This window comes from Oncorhynchus mykiss, chromosome 22 (genome assembly GCF_013265735.2).
Source record: "Oncorhynchus mykiss isolate Arlee chromosome 22, USDA_OmykA_1.1, whole genome shotgun sequence".
In the NCBI taxonomy this organism is placed as follows: Eukaryota; Metazoa; Chordata; class Actinopteri; order Salmoniformes; family Salmonidae; genus Oncorhynchus; species Oncorhynchus mykiss.
Genome location: NC_048586.1, coordinates 38,474,690 through 38,491,531, shown reverse-complemented (window position 1 = coordinate 38,491,531; position 16,842 = coordinate 38,474,690). Strand labels below are relative to the sequence as shown.

Genomic DNA, 16,842 nt, shown 5'->3' with positions numbered 1-16,842 from the left:
GCTTAATCACGCAACACTTCAGAATAAGTTAGTATATGATGGGTTATGTCGAGTTAATATGTGTGTCTTTGGTCTGTTTGAAATATCGTTTCATCTTCTAATGAAACTAGTATTTATATTTACCAACTGGCTACATTGTAGATGATCGAATGTCAATTTGTAAATCAACTCAATCAAGTAAATTTTGCTTCTAAACGCGCAGGTTTGACATTGAAGCATGGCTGATTAAGACGCGATTGTTATAAGCATTTATGTGCATACAACAAATATTTGTATTCGTAAAGAAGTGCTGGTATTGGGAAGTATTACAGTTTGGGATAATGTATAGGTGTTTGACTATTTGTAAATTATTTTGATTGTGGAAAGTGCTACCTACGAATCCATCAGTCGATTTACTTTGGGGAATATTGGAGCATGCGCTGAGGTCTAACTACGCGGAGGTGGGAAAAACGTTCCGAGTCATACATTTTGGTTGAGATAAACAGAACAAACCAACATAATCATGGTAGCTAGTTAGCTAACTCTATCGTAACGTCAAAGTGCAAAAGACGAGAAACAATTGAACATGTTAGTTTGATTTGACTAGTGATTGCATTGCATGCATCTCTTAGCCAGGACAAGTCTACAACCCCGGACGGTGGACGTGTGATAGCTAGCAGTTATCTACTGGAGCTAGTAACAATCAATTAACACAAATTATTGAGCTAATATGCTAACTTGCTACATTGTATTTTATTCAATGATATAATCGTCTTCCTCATATAATTCAGCTCGGCACAGAAAAAGAAGGCCCTTACGGGAGTCTACAGCCAATCATCAGCCATGAAAATAGCTGTGGAAGGGTGTTGCCATGGAGAGCTGGATAAGATCTATGAGACGATTGGCTACCTGGAGCAGAAGGAGGGGGTGAAGGTAGACCTGCTGCTGTGTTGTGGAGACTTCCAGGCTGTGAGGAACGAGGGGGACATGAAGTGCATGGCTGTGCCGCAAAAGTACAGGCAGATGCAGACCTTCTACAAGTTAGTACCTTCCTATCACCTCTGCTCTCTCTCTTTCTCGCTCTCATGTAGGGCCAGGAGTTTTTCCTGAACCCTGCATGACCTGATCCTGGAAAAACTCTAGACTTTACCTTACTCTGAGAGATGGCTGTTGACCCCTATGGCTTTAGATGCCATAGGAATCAACAGCCAGGTGGGTTAAATTGGTTAAGCCCAACCCTGTCAATACTACTTATGGTTCCTTTAGTTTAAGGGACAATCTGTTGTATTTCTGATGGTTGTGTCTTGGTTCGTGCAGGTACTACTCTGGAGAGAAGAAGGCTCCGGTCCTGACTATCTTCATCGGTGGGAATCACGAGGCCTCCAACCATCTCCAGGAGCTCCCGTACGGGGGCTGGGTGGCTCCCAACATCTACTACATGGGTAAGACCTTACCTTCACACTCTGGCTACAAAGCTAAAACACATATTACAAGTTCCATGGATTGCTCTCTCAATGCCACTTGTCAATCAGGAAATTCGGGAGCGTTCACTTGCCCGAAAATGTTAATCTAATAATAACAGTGTATATGGTCTTCCATCAGGTTATGCTGGTGTTGTGCGCTACAAAGGAGTAAGGATAGGTGGCTTGTCTGGAATCTTCAAAGGGCATGATTACAGGAAAGGTGAGGTCATAAAGGAGTAAGGATAGGGGGCTTGTCTGGAATCTTCAAAGGGCATGATTACAGGAAAGGTGAGGTCATAAAGGAGTAAGGATAGGTTGCTTGTCTGGAATCTTCAAAGGGCATGATTACAGGATCGGTGAGGTCATAAAGGAGTAAGGATAAGGGGCTTGTCTGGAATCTTCAAAGGGCATGATTACAGGAAAGGTGAGGTCATAAAGGAGTAAGGATAGGGGGCTTGTCTGGAATCTTCAAAGGGCATGATTACAGGAAAGGTGAGGTCATAAAGGAGTAAGGATAGGGGGCTTGTCTGGAATCTTCAAAGGGCATGATTACAGGAAAGGTGAGGTCATAAAGGAGTAAGGATAGGTTGCTTGTCTGGAATCTTCAAAGGGCATGATTACAGGATCGGTGAGGTCATAAAGGAGTAAGGATAGGGGGCTTGTCTGGAATCTTCAAAGGGCATGATTACAGGAAAGGTGAGGTCATAAAGGAGTAAGGATAGGGGGCTTGTCTGGAATCTTCAAAGGGCATGATTACAGGAAAGGTGAGGTCATAAAGGAGTAAGGATAGGGGGCTTGTCTGGAATCTTCAAAGGGCATGATTACAGGAAAGGTGAGGTCATAAAGGAGTAAGGATAGGGGGCTTGTCTGGAATCTTCAAAGGGCATGATTACAGGAAAGGTGAGGTCATAAAGGAGTAAGGATAGGGGGCTTGTCTGGAATCTTCAAAGGGCATGATTACAGGAAAGGTGGGGTCATAAAGCTCTAGTAGATGTTCTCCTGTCTCTGCAAATGTGTTGCAGCTCAACTGTCTATAAAATGTAATCAATGCTCTTTTTTTCAGGACATTATGAGTTCCCTCCATATAACCCAGAAACCCTACGCAGTGTTTACCACATCAGGAACATCGATGTCTTCAAACTCAAACAGGTGACTACCACTCACAGGGTTAATACGTCATATGTCCCCCTATTATTATCATATGTCATATTATGTCCCCCCCTATTTTACCACTAGATCCAGATGCCTGTAGATGTGTTCCTGACCCATGACTGGCCTCGTGGGATCTACCATTACGGCAGCACAGGGGAGCTTCTGAGGAAGAAGAAGTTCCTGAGGCAGGAGGTGGAGTCCAACACACTGGGTAGTCCTGCAGCAGCAGAGCTCCTGGCCCACCTGCAGCCTAACTACTGGTTCTCTGCGCACCTCCACGTCAAGTTCGCTGCCCTAATGCAGCACCCGGTGAGCTGAACTGAAGACAGTTGAGAGAGAGAGAGACTGCCGTGCATATTCAAAGTTTGGATTCTTTCTGATTAATTCGAATTTAAGATTCTGTGATTGTCACATGTGTTGATTCAGCACCGACATTGACATTTTCCCACACCAACATCTTCTTTCTCCTGATTGTATATCTAATGTATGTGCTGCCAGATCACATAACTGATATTGTATATGCAGCACTGGTCATATCACTGCTCTGTTTGTCTCTTTAGGCCAAAGTTGATGCTGCCCCCCGCACTACCAAATTCCTCTCACTGGATAAGTGCCTCCCATACAGGGACTTCCTACAGGTGAGAGAGGGGGTGATTAATAGAGAGGGGGTGATTAATAGAGAGGGGGTGATGACATAGATGTGAAGGGATTATGTTCTGGTTTCATAGATCCAGATTAAACCTACTTTTGAATGGAGAATCTTTTCATATTGGTCTGTGAAACAGCCTGCGTGCGGGTCTTATTTTGGGCTAGTATTTGCTACAGGCGTGTTCTCTGTAGTGCATGTCTGAGTTGATGCTGACTTGTAGGGTGTGTGTTTCAGATCGTAGAGGTAGCAGACAGGCCAGGATCGTCCCAGGGTCTGGAGTATGATCCAGAGTGGCTGGCCATCCTCAAAGCTACAGACAGCCTGCAGACTGTCAGCCCTAATTACTGGAACCCCCCGCAGAACAATGGCCTGCACACAAGGTCAGACACACACCTCTCTTTCTCTCACTGTCTCTCACATACTACACACACCTCTCTTTCTCTCACTGTCTATCACATACTACACACACCTCTCTTTCTCTCACTGTCTCTCACATACTACACACACATCTCTTTCTCTCACTGTCTCTCACATACTACACACACCTCTCTTTCTCTCACTGGCTCTCACATACTACACACACCTCTCTCTCTCATACTACACACACCTCTCTCTCTCATACTACACACACCTCTCTCTCACATACTACACACACCTCTCTCTCTCTCACATACTACACACACCTCTCTCGCTCTCACTGGCGCTCTCTCATACTACACACACCTTCTCTCTCTCTCTCTCTCTCTCTCTCTCTCTCTCTCTCTCTCATACTACACACACCTCTTACTTACTCATTCACTTAATCAATCTCTTTTTTGTCGCTATCTCACATGCATACACCCCCACACACACATTAAACCCTGCTATCTCACATGCATACACCCCCACACACAAATTAAACCCTGCTATCTCACATACATACACACCATCCTTCACTTGCGCATACACCCCCACACACACATTAAACCCTGCTATCTCACACACATACACCCCCACACACACATTAAACCCTACTATCTCACATACATACACCCCCACACACACATTAAACCCTACTATCTCACACGCATACACCCCCACACACACATTAAACCCTACTATCTCACACGCATACACCCCCACACACACATTAAACCCTACTATCTCACACGCATACACCCCCACACACACATTAAACCCTACTATCTCACATACATACACACCATCCTTCACTTACGCATACACCCCCACACACACGTGTAATGTGCTGCTCATGATCTGTGTCTACCTACTTCTGTATGTTGTCCAGGTGGGACTTCAGTGCTTCTGAGGCAGCCATGATGGAGGCTGTGGGTGACCTGGGGGGTGAACTGTCCATCCCTGACAACTTCTGCCTGACCGTGCCAGCTTACGACCCTGCCCGGCCACAGCCCCATGCCCACCCCAGCTACAGCACCAACCCGCAGACCACCGAGCTCTGTGCCACCCTGGGTCTCAGAGACATCTATGCCCAGGTTGGGCAGGGAGGGTATGGGGGCCAGATAGGCACCCCAGAGCTGGAGGATGATGAAGTCCAGAGTGGAGATGAACCCAGTGAGTACCCTAGTGACACCTCAGGCCTGTCCAGCTCCTACAACCCTGATGAGATCACCATAGAGGATGAGTGGGAGGAAGAGGAGGAGGGAGGAGAGAAAGAGGGAAGGGGGAAGAGCCCTGATGCAGTGGTCCCAGAGGGGGAAGCGGGGGAGGCAGGAGGGAGACGGGACTCGGGGCCCCCCTCTAGAGAGCTGCCCCCCAGCCGCATGGTTCTGACCATGCCTGAGCCCAAATCAGACCCCGCTCCTCCCTCACGCCTGTCCCTCAACCTACCTCCTCCCTCTCACTCCTCACCTCCGGAAAGGGAGGAGGAGGAGGAGGAGCCCCATGTCCGGATCCCTAAGCGCACCAGTGGGGAGACGGGGGACCCTATCAGTACAGGCAGCACCCCTAGGATCAAACGCAGGAACCAGGTCATCTACACTGCAGTGGACGATAATGAGAGTGAGGACTAGGGCTGGAACTTGACCCAGGTTTCAGGGGGAAGTCCGTGGGAACTGTTGTCAAATAGAAGATTCTTATTATCTCCTTTTTATATTGCTATTGTCGTTCTTCAATGCAAACCAACAGAGTTTTTTTTTTTTTTAGTATAGGGAGAGTGGAGAATCCCATGATGGAAATGTATTTTTTTAAGTCTGTTCAGTTCCTTTTTTAAATTATGAAATAAAGAAAATGGTGATTTTAAGAAAAAAATAAGTTGAATTTCAGATGAGGCACACTGTTTCCTCAGTAGTTTTCCACTGTGGGTCAACTTCAAAAGGGCTGTGTTGGGAAACAACAAAAGGTTAAGAACATGAATATGTTTGTACACCAAATAGTCATAAACCAATTTTGAACATGAACCTTATGACATCTTTACTTTAGCCAGAAGTCAAATTCTTGCCAAAGTTTAATTTCCTGTTTGCCGTTTAATCGGTCTACGAGATATGACTCTTTTATACAAATGCACAGATAAGAGGGTCCATGGACAACTTCATAACTGGCCAGGGTTTCCCCAACTCGGTCCTGGGGCCCCTCCCTGGGTGCACGTTTTGGTTTTTGCCCCAGCACTACTACACAGCTGATTCAAATAATTAAAGCTTAATAATGAGTTGGTGATATGAATCAGCTGTGTAGTGCTGGGGCAAAAACCAAAATGTGCACCCAGGGAGGGGCCCCAGGACCTGTGGTTCCTGAGCTCTTTAGCAGACCCACACATAACTACAGTTTCAAGCCAAAACCCATGACAGGAGAGCAGTATCACCACTGACTAAATCATTGAGACATACTATCGGTTCAGTCACTGACTGCACACATGGCGCAATAGCACATCTTTATTGAACAACGCTTTACAGAGGTGCTGATGGGAGTTCAGTTTTTTCCCACACATTGTGTGAACATCATTATTATTACACATAACCTGTGATCAGGGAGTTAATGAATGAGTGACTCATGGATTCATCAGTTAATCACGATGAGCCCATGAAACAACTTGTTTTTAAATTAAGTAGAGCTCATCACATCGATTAGGGTCCTTTAGTTAGCGATTCATTCCAGGATGACATAGGTATTCTAGTCAGTAAAATCAACAACAAACAGAACAGGTTCAATACAATTAGGTGAGAATACATAGTGTATTTTTGACGAGTTCAAAGGGCAGACTGACAGACAACGTGCAGGCAGCTAATGGTTACAGGGATGTGCTTTACTTGGACTGCTACCTACTGAACACACACCAGAGCAAACTCAAAGCATACAGGGGAATAAAACAGAGTAGGCACTTTGTTGTTTTTCAAACCCCTTGTAAGCACCCTTATTCTTCTTAGCTAAACATGCGCAATTCCAAAACGATCCCCCCCCCCCTATCACCTACCTACCTCCCTGTAGATCTGAAACAAATGGAGAGTTAGAAGCAATATGGCAAACATAAATCCACCCAGTCGATCAGTTGACAAGGTGAAGCAAATATGTCTTCTCTCATCCATCCAGATCTATATGGAATGTCTAGGGGTTATGCGTTAATGGAGTCCAACAGAGTGGGTAGCTCTGTATTCAAAGCTGTCCGTCTCCAAACCAGTGCTTTGAACAGCATCAGCTCGTTAGTCAGTCATTAAAAGCGTTATTACATTGTTTTCATTTACATCAACTCTTACGCAGTAAGACACAGGACAAACGAGGAACAGCAGAACATAGCATGTATATCATGGCCCATGCATTCACAACATGACAGGCAAGATACAATGGTTTCCTAACTACAGGACTTCATCCCTAGAGGGGTTTGTAGCCTGGTCCCAGATCTGCTTTTTCTGTCTAGCTCCACGATCATTGTCAACCATAGGGACTTGGCAATGACAGCACAAACAGATCTGAGACCAGGCTAGGGTTTTGAGATCCTACTATATATTATCACTCAGGAGAGGCAAGGATTTTCTCCTGACCAGGAGAAACTGCAGCCCTGGATATCACTGTGCAGTAACCAGGGTTTTCCGAGCTCGGTCCTGGGCCCCCTGGCTGTGTAGTGCTAGGGCAAAAAAACAAAACACGCACCCAGGAGGGGCCCAGGAAGGAGTTTGTGAAAAGCTGCATTAGACAGTGGATTGATTGTTAGAAACAGCGGTGGTCTCCAGCGAGGGCCAGACTCAGACATGGCATAGAGCAGACTCACTCTGTACTGTGGATTCTTCAGTGTATATCTAGTGTACATATGTGGGTGGAGGTGAGGACGAAGGGCCTGGATGATACCAGACTGGCATTGGCACCATGATGTCTCGCAACACCGCTGCTCTGAGGAGTATTAATAATAATAATAATATAGCCTAGGGGAAATAAATAAATGAGGCCAGAGGAAATAAGGGCATCAGAAGAGGCCATGAACTGTGTTTCCCTCCCTCTCATGCGATTGTGGGTAAACTGTGCCATCTAACATGGGTTATTCTATCTGTGGCAACCGGGAAGTGTCTGGAATGGCTCAGGCCAGGCCAAGGCTTCAGGGTTTAGGTTGTTCAGGCAGCCTGGGACTCATGCTAGAGGGAGTGATGAGGGGGCATTCAGGACAGCAGTAAAGGGAATACTTTGGGGGAGTGTGACCTGCATCCCATTCCCTCTTTTCCCCCCTCATCCCTTAAGACTCCCTCGCTCCAGCTCTCCTTTCTTCCCTCTCTGCCACTCAAGAACCGACACTGCAGCGATTGCATAATGAAATGGAACCATGATTGAAATGAATCGAGACAGACAGAAGGCAAAACAACATCCACGATTAGTGCTAAATAATATAGTCTCACACTCACTCTTTTTCTTCCTGTCTGTCAGTCTTTATCAGACCTCTCTCTCTGTCAGAAATCTATCTGGCTTCGCAAAAGACAACCGTCCTGTTCCGACTCTTTCCCTATGTCTCTATCTCTCTGTGGATGGGAGGGAGGGTGGAGGTTTGAAGGGGGTGTCCCCTTGCCCGACCCCAGAGGTTGGGAGCAGGGATGGCAGGGTGGAAGTGGAGCGGTCCTAGTTCCCACCTCCTCCTCCTCCTCCACAGCAGGATCGGGTGTTGTGGGCATCAGGGTCCTGTAGGTTCACTCCTCTGTGTCGTGCTGCGTGTGTAGGGTTCTGGGTGTCTGTTTTTGGCATCTTTTTGGCTGCAGAGACAGTGGAACACACTGTTATTATTCTGACCTAGTTCTAACTGGGGCCTGGAGTTTTTCTTGGGCAGGTCATGTTGTCATGAAAAACTGTTAACAAATGTTCTGTTATTAGGTCAACAATTGAAATGAACAAAAATGGTGTCACCTATAAGTATCCCTATAGATTGATGGGGGAAGATGGAAGCTTACCAATGGCCAGGAACAGATCGTTGACATTCATGGCCGTCTTGGCAGAGGTCTCCATGAAGAGAAGCCCAGTGTCTTCAGAATAGGTCTGGGCCTCCTGTCAGACAGAAGGCAACAGTCCATCAGTATTGGGAATCCCCAGTGTTTTAGAATTCATATTTGATGTCAGTGTATAGTGACGACCATAACATGTTACTGAGTCAGTGTAGAGGACAGTACCTCGTACTCCACTAGTCTCTTCTCAGCCAGGTCAGCCTTGTTCCCTGCCAAAGCGATGACAATGTTGGGGCTAGCCTGCCTCTGTAGCTCCTTCACCCAGGCTTTGGCTCGCTCAAACGTCTCCTACAGGAGGGCAAAGCAGAGGCCATAAGAGAGGTGCAAGTTGGTGAGAAAGAGGGAGTCAGATACAGTGCAACATTTAAATAACATGGCAATGTTCACATGATAGAGGGCTAGAGCGTCTATACAGTACAATGGGGCGATTCCACGGCAACAGAAAATATTGGTATCTCAGATTGTTCTGGCATTTCTCACATAGAAGGGAGGAAGGGTCTTTGAAATGCTTTTTACATTTGTATCACAAGCCATTTAAAAAATAAAAAAAACATGGTGAAAGTGGCCATTTTAGGCCCTTTTTATACCTGTACATTACTCCTGTCAGACCTTATGATCTGTGAACCGTACAGGATACAGACAGCAGCTTGGTGTCATTATACTATAAGACCCTATGATCTGTGAACCGTACATGATACAGACAGCAGCTTGGTGTCATTATACTATAAGACCCTATGATCTGTGAACCGTACATGATACAGACAGCAGCTTGGTGTCATTATACTATAAGACCCTATGATCTGTGAACCGTACAGGATACAGACAACAGCTTGGTGTCATTATTCGCTGCTGCCATGTTGTGTTGCTACCATCTGTTGTCAGGTTGCTACCATGTTGTGTTGATGTCATGCTGTGTTGTCGTCTTAGGTCTATCTTTATGTAGTGTTGTCTCTCTTTTCGTGATGTGTGTTTTATCCTACATTTTTAATTAGAATCCCAGCCCCCATTCCCTTAGGAGGAATTTTGCCTCTTGGTTGGCCGTCACTTGTCTAGTTAACAAAAAAATAAGGTTAAATAAAATATACTCCTTATAGTGTGCTCTAAAAATGTCTTGATTATGAAATGTAATTTTGCACATTCATTTATTCAACATAAAAAATCTGTAATCTCAAAAGACATATTGTTTGGAACAATAACCTCTACAAGTACATCACACTTCCAGTGGGCTCTCTGCTAATTCTGAAGGTATGATACATTTATATGGACACCAGAAATACAGTGAATTGTAATGGGCTTCAAAGGGAACTCCCTCCCACTGCTGGTGATTTGCTGAATGTGCAATCCTAAAGGAGGGCTGTGATTGGTTAATGACCTATAATGTCAATTTCTATGTATAAAATGGTTCATATCATTAATAGTACCAGAGAGCCACTCTGGAAATGTGATGTGTTTTAAGAGTACTGTTACAATGTGTCTACAAAATAAGCTACGTCAAAAAAGGAAGTTGAGATATTAATATTTGTAATGTTGAATAAATGAATTAACATTTTTATTTCTGAATCTTGACACTCCATATTTGAGAGAACACTATGAGGAGTATAATGGCACCAAGATGTTGTCTGTATCATGTACGGTTCACACATCATAGGGTCTTACAGTATAATGTACGGTTCACACATCATAGGGTCTTACAGTATAATGTACAGTTCACACATCATAGGGTCTTACAGTATAATGACTAGATGTCTGTATCATGTACGGTTCACACATCATAGGGTCTTACAGTATAATGACACCAAGATGTCTGTCATGTACGGTTCTCACATCATAGGGTCTTACAGTATAATGACACCAAGATGTCTGTCATGTACGGTTCTCACATCATAGGGTCTTACAGTATAATGACTAGATGTCTGTATCATGTACGGTTCACACATCATAGGGTCTTACAGTATAATGACTAGATGTCTGTATCATGTACGGTTCACACATCATAGGGTCTTATAGTATAATGACTAGATGTCTGTATCATGTACGGTTCACACATCATAGGGTCTTACAGTATAATGACACCAAGATGTCTGTCATGTACGGTTCACACATCATAGGGTCTTACAGTATAATGACTAGATGTCTGTATCATGTACGGTTCACACATCATAGGGTCTTACAGTATAATGACACCAAGATGTCTGTCATGTACGGTTCTCACATCATAGGGTCTTACAGTATAATGACACCAAGATGTTGTCTGTATCATGTACGGTTCACACATTTTGGGGTCTTACAGGAGACAGGTATACACTTAGCATATAAAACATTAAGAACACCTGCTCTTTCCATGACAGACTGACCAGGTGAATCCAGCTGAAAGCTATGATCCCTTATTGATGTCACTTGTTAAATCCACTTCAATCAGTGTAGATGAAGGGGAGGAGACATGTTAAAGAAGGATGTTTAAGCCTTGAGACATGGATTGTGTATGTGTGCCATTCAGAAGGTGAATGGGGAAGACAAAATATTTCAGTGCCTTTTGAATAGGGTATGGTAGTAGGTGCCAGGCACACCAGTTTGAGTCAAGAACTGCAACGATTCTGGGTTTTTCACACAACAGTTTGTTTCCCATGTGTATCAAGAATGGTCCACCAGCCAACTTCACACAACTTTGCATTGGAGTCGACATGGGCGAACATCCCTGTTGAATCATTTTGACACCTTGTAGAGTCCATGGCCCGACGAATTGAAGCTGTTCTGAGGGCAAAATGGGGGGGGGTGCAACTCAATATTAACAATGTGTTCCTAATGTTTGGTATAGTCAGTGTATGTCTAAAATTGGCCATTTCATCATGATCTTCTCAAAAATGGTTTGTGATACAAATGTAAAAGCATGGTAAATATCTTTCCTCCCAATGAAGTTTCTATCAGATACCAAACACATGTTCTGTTCCTGCTGGCATGGAATCACCCAATACATTTATTTACTCCTTAAGTTAGCCCTGAAAACGCAGCTCTGTGGTGCGCTGAATGATGACTGTACCGGCTTGGTGATGTCAAAGACCACAATAGCAGCCTGTGCCCCGCGGTAGTACATGGGAGCCAGACTGTGGTAGCGCTCCTGTCCCGCCGTGTCCCAGATCTCAAACTTCACAGTGGTGTCGTCTAGACACACAGACTGGGCCAGGAATGCAGCTGAGACAGAGAAGACGAGAGAGTGAATGTAAAACTAATTATGTAAAACTCAACCCTTTCATCTCAGCAAACCCTCCCTTCTTGGTCCAGGAATAAAACTCTCTGTGTTCTTAACAGAAGATTTTGTTACGGCACTCCAGGAACAGAGTTGCCCAACCCTGATCTGGGGCCAACAGTGTGCCAGTCAACTTCTCTCCTCCTCCTCCCCTCTCTCCTCACCTCCAATGGTGGTCTCCTGGAACTCATCAAACTGTCCCTTGACGAAGCGCAGCACCAGGCTGGACTTGCCCACAGCCATGTCTCCCAGCAACACCAGTTTAAACTGGCATATCTTTGTCTGGGGCAGCATGCAATTGGGCCGGCCACTCCCTCTGGTAGCCATGGTGACAGAGATGAGGAGGGCGGGAGCCTCCCAGTGATGGGAGCTCAGACTACAGGGGACTCTGGGACGTGAAGTCTTTCTCCAACTCTCCTCTTTTTCTCTCTGCAGATGAGAGAAGATTTTATTTTTGTATTTATTAAAGATCCCCATTCCTGGGGTTCAAGATCCTCTTCCTGGGGTCCAAACAAATGAAGGCATAAACATTATTACACCACTACACATCGAAAATACAACATTTATAATACCACTATATAGATATAATACCACTATGTGTGTGCTGGTGTGTGTGTGCGTAAACGTGTGTGTGTGTCCTGATTTTAATGCACGAGTTACTTGATGTGGAATAGATATGAGAACAGAACAGAGGGAACTGGTAATGGACAATGCTGGTAATGGACAATGCTGGTAATGGAAAAAGGAAAGATTGGCTCAAATGACAGCAGGTGTCATTCAGTCTGGACAGGTGGGTCATTTTATTTTATTTTTTAATCAGTTCAGATGACCATTAATATCATGATATATTTATGACAACATTATTACATGTTCTGCAATAATGCCCATCCACACAAATCTAGGAAGACTGACAAAACCAAAAACACATGCATAGAGGATGTTTGAGCATGACAGTCATATTTCATTGTGTGACGCCTTCGTCACCAGCCTACGGATTTGTGCTATGTAAATAAACTCAGCAAAAAAAGAAACACCCCTTTTTTCAAGGCCCATTCTTTCAGAGATAATTTGTAAAAATCCAAAGAACTTCACAGATCTTCATTGTAAAGGGTTTAAACACTGTTTCCGATGCTTGTTCAATGAACCATAAACAATGAATGAACATGCACTTGTGGAACGGTCGTTAAGACACTAACAGCTTACAAACGGTAGGCAATTAAGGTCACAGTTATGAACACTTAGGACACTAAAGAGGCCTTTCTACTGACTCTGAAACACACCAAAAGAAAGATGCCCAGGGACCCTGCTCATCTGCGTGAACATGCCTTAGGCATGCTGCAAGGAGGCATGAGGACTGCAGAAGTGACCAGGGCAATAAATTGCAATGTCCGTACTGTGAGATGCCTAAGACAGCGCTACAGGGAGACAGGACTGACAGCTGATCATCCTCTCAGTGGCAGACCACGTGTAACAACACCTGCACAGGATCGGTACATCCGAACATCACACCTGGGGACAGGTACAGGTATAGGCCTGTTGTAAGGCAGGTCCTCACCAGACATCAACGGCAACAACGTTGCCTATGGGCACAAACCCACCGTTGCTGGACCAGACAGAACTGGCAAAAAAGTGCTCTTCACTGATGAGTTGCGGTTTTGTCTCACCAGGGGTGATGGTCGGATTCGCGTTTATAGTCAAAGGAATGAGCGTTACACCGAGGCCTGTACTCTGGGGCAGTGTGTCACAGCATCATCAGACTGAGCATACCCTTCCTGCAGGCTCATCCTGACATGACCCTCCAGCATGACAATGCCACCAGCCATACTGCTCATTATGTGCGTGATTTCCTGCAAGACAGGAATGTCAGTGTTCTGCCATGGCCAGCGAAGAGCCCGGATCTCAATCCCATTGAGCATGTCTGGGACCTGTTGAATCGGAGGGTGAGGGATAGGGCCATTCCCCCCAGAAATGTCTGGGAACTTGCAGGTGCCTTGGTGGAAGAGTGGGGTAACAACTCACTGCAAGAACTGGCAAATCTGGTGCAGTCCACAAGGAGATGCACTGCAGTACTTAATGCAGCTGGTGGCGACACCAGATACTGACTGTTACTTTTGACCCCCCCCCCCCCCCTTTGTTGTTCAGTTTGTGTCTCAGTTGTTGAATCTTGTTATGTTCATAAAAATATTTACACGTTAAGTTTGCTGAAAATATAGGCTGTTGACAGTGAGAGGATGTTTCTTTTTTTGCTGAGTTTATTTATTATAGCGATTTAAATTAACCGCCATAGGGGTCATTGAGAGGTCGAAACATGGGGCTGGCTTCTGCTGTTCCTGGTCCATTTGATAGAACGAATGGACCTGGTCATGTCAGTCGCGCGCACCAACAACGGCGAGTTGATGTCCCACTCCCCACTGTCACATTCATCCAAAAGCTGGCATTTCGCCAGGCAGCGAGCTATTGTCATTTCAGTGGAGTGACAGCACGCACAGTGTTTTCACTTTCATTACCACGAGAGCTCAAACCCCGTATGCCATTGTTTTTCATTATCTGCTAAGCATTTAGCTGTATATTTTATTTTACATCGGGGTATGAATATTAAAATAGGCGCTATGCAGGTATCGTCAGTTTTATCCGTAAACTGCTGTATCTCCGTACAGAATGGACTCCGTTGAAGCCCAGTCATTTTGCTGCGGATAAGCCAAATCCGCCCCAGCTCTGGTTCGACGGTCGTCTCACTTTCATTCTTGCAGCTCCACATCCCATATGTACACTCAGGGAGTAGAAAAATATGAATACATACCAGTGACGATATCGGCGCTCTCTGAAACGATCAGAGGTCCCCGTCTTGAGACTGTTGACAATATATCAGCTGGTAAAACGACTATTAACACTTCCTGCAAATTCGCGCAGTCGCAGTCAGTGTCGCATTCTCGATTTTCTTAAACGGATAGATAACCGCATTCCTCCACGTTTAGTTCGTCAGGTGCAAAGGCCCGCAGTCTCAAAACAGACTGTTTTTCATTACCAAAAATGTATTTACAACCGCATCAGAACAGAACTGCAGTAGCTAATACATATAGGTTGGGTTGTAATTTGATGCCTCTGTATCTGAATGGTATATTGTGCCTATTATGGAAATGTTTAATCACAACAAAATAATTGAAAGCTAAATGAGGACCAATGTACATGAGGTGTACACATGTAGAGAATGGACTTCGACTCGGCTACCTACCTTTAATCAGACGCAGCGGAAAACGACTGCCCCCTCGCATTGAAGAGTTCAAATTGAAGGCTAACCGCGGTACTGCAGGCATTGTTTCAGAAAACAGGTTGCCCATTATATTAAATTGTGAAATTATAGTGAATGTGGTAATGGCGATCTTCGTGGTCAATATTCGTGGATATCCGTCTATAAAAACAAATCGAACACAATCGTGGTACAAATAATTGCTTCTATTTCACCAGATGTATTTCCTTAACCAATTACTTTAAAATCCCACACAGACGAAGTAAAAAGGATAATTGAGTTGATAATGGCAGCCTGCAGTACCCCGGTCGTCTTCATTTTGAGATACTCAATGAGAGGGGAAGCAGATTACATTAGTTTAGATTGTTTATATTTTGTCACATGCACAGGGTTGCAGATGTAGTTGCAGTGTACAGTGACATACTTAAACTCCAAGAGTGCAAGTGTGAATGAAACAATAATACAAAAATAATATATGTTTACAAATGTTCAGTAGCGGTGGAGCTGCCGTATCAGGCTGTGATGCAGCCCGTCAGTATGCTCTCAATGGTGCTTCTGTAGAACATTGAGGGCACTCTGGGACATTTCGAATTTCTTTTGCCTCCTGAGGTTGTTGGTAATCAGGACTACTACTGTCGAGTCTTCGGGGAACTTGATGGAGTTGGAACTGTTTGAAGCCATGCAGTAGTGGGTATACAGGGAGTACAGGAGGGGACTGAGGAAACAACGTTGTGGGGCCTCCATGTTGAGGATCATTGTGGCAGGGTTAATGTTGCCTATCTTCATCACCTGGGGGTGGCTCATGAGGAAGTCCAGGACCCAGTTGCATAGGAAGGAGTTCAGTCCCAGGGCCTTGAGCTTTGAGGTGAGTAGGGTTGCACATTTTGGGGAATATTCAGAGGTGGAAACTTTCTGTGGGAATTAACAGAAATATATGCAAATTCATATTAATACCATTTAAATGTAGATGTTTTTTGCATTGGATATATTTACCATATCATATGGAGACAGAAACATAAACATTTTACCTCATCAGAAGGAGACATAATTACAAATGATTAAATCCTTCCAATAGAAAAAACAAATAGTTACAAATTGAACTTTGATTAAATGAGTTGACTCTTCACATGGGATGATTTCACTAAACAACAAAGAAAGAGAATATTGAATGATCCCCAATGATCCATCACATCTCCCAAAAACGTTTTCAACATACATCTGTAAAATGATAGTCTAGAAACTAAAGCTTTGGTTGTCTTCCTCTCAGGCTTCCATGTCTTCTCCCTGGACCTGCTCAATGTCCACCTCTTGAACATCAGACTCTCAGGCCTCATCTTCACTGTCACTTTTCAACCTTGTTGAGGTTAACTTGTCAGGCTCAAAAAGCCAAAAATTTGCCCGTATGGCCACCAATTTTTCAACCATTGTAGTGGTCAGCCTGTTGCGTGCTTTGGTGTGTGTGTTCTCAAACAAGGACCAGTTGCGCTCTGAGACAGCTGATGTTGGTGGGATTTGGAGAATGATGGAGGCAACAGGGGAAAGAGCCTCAGATCCACAAAGTCCCTTCCACCAGTTGGCTGATGAGATATGTTGGCACGACTGCCATATTGCATCTCCATCACAAAGCCCTTGCTTGGAAGTGTACTTCGCCAGACAGCCAAGAACCTTGCCCTCATCCA

At 44.6% G+C, this 16,842-nt stretch overlaps 2 protein-coding genes across 6 annotated transcripts; one reads left to right on the top strand and one right to left on the bottom strand.

Moving 5' to 3' along the window:
• The first annotated feature begins 36 nt into the window (after positions 1–36).
• On the top strand, positions 37–5,711 carry LOC110501850 (lariat debranching enzyme). 4 transcript variants are annotated; one of them, XM_036959276.1, is made up of 9 exons: positions 37–440; positions 771–1,019; positions 1,297–1,421; positions 1,582–1,662; positions 2,506–2,591; positions 2,679–2,903; positions 3,155–3,232; positions 3,478–3,623; positions 4,532–5,660. In XM_036959276.1, the coding sequence occupies exons 2-9, from the start codon at positions 823–825 to the stop codon at positions 5,271–5,273; spliced, it is 1,680 nt and encodes a 559-aa protein (XP_036815171.1). In that variant the 5' UTR covers positions 37–440; positions 771–822; the 3' UTR covers positions 5,274–5,660. The 4 variants fall into 4 exon arrangements, with proteins under 4 accessions (XP_036815171.1, XP_036815175.1, XP_036815173.1 ...); XM_036959278.1 differs by having other exon boundaries at positions 430–567; positions 4,532–5,711; XM_036959277.1 differs by lacking the exon at positions 37–440 and adding an exon at positions 447–675.
• Positions 5,712–6,088: 377 nt separating this feature from the next.
• On the bottom strand, positions 6,089–15,288 carry LOC110501847 (ras-related protein Rab-5B). 2 transcript variants are annotated; one of them, XM_021579695.2, is made up of 6 exons: positions 15,149–15,288; positions 12,081–12,345; positions 11,710–11,861; positions 8,838–8,960; positions 8,622–8,715; positions 6,089–8,426 (listed from the first exon to the last, which is right to left on the bottom strand). In XM_021579695.2, the coding sequence occupies exons 2-6, from the start codon at positions 12,241–12,243 to the stop codon at positions 8,296–8,298; spliced, it is 663 nt and encodes a 220-aa protein (XP_021435370.1). In that variant the 5' UTR covers positions 12,244–12,345; positions 15,149–15,288; the 3' UTR covers positions 6,089–8,295. The 2 variants fall into 2 exon arrangements, with proteins under 2 accessions (XP_021435370.1, XP_021435369.1); XM_021579694.2 differs by lacking the exon at positions 15,149–15,288 and adding an exon at positions 14,717–15,112.
• Positions 15,289–16,842: the final 1,554 nt, after the last annotated feature.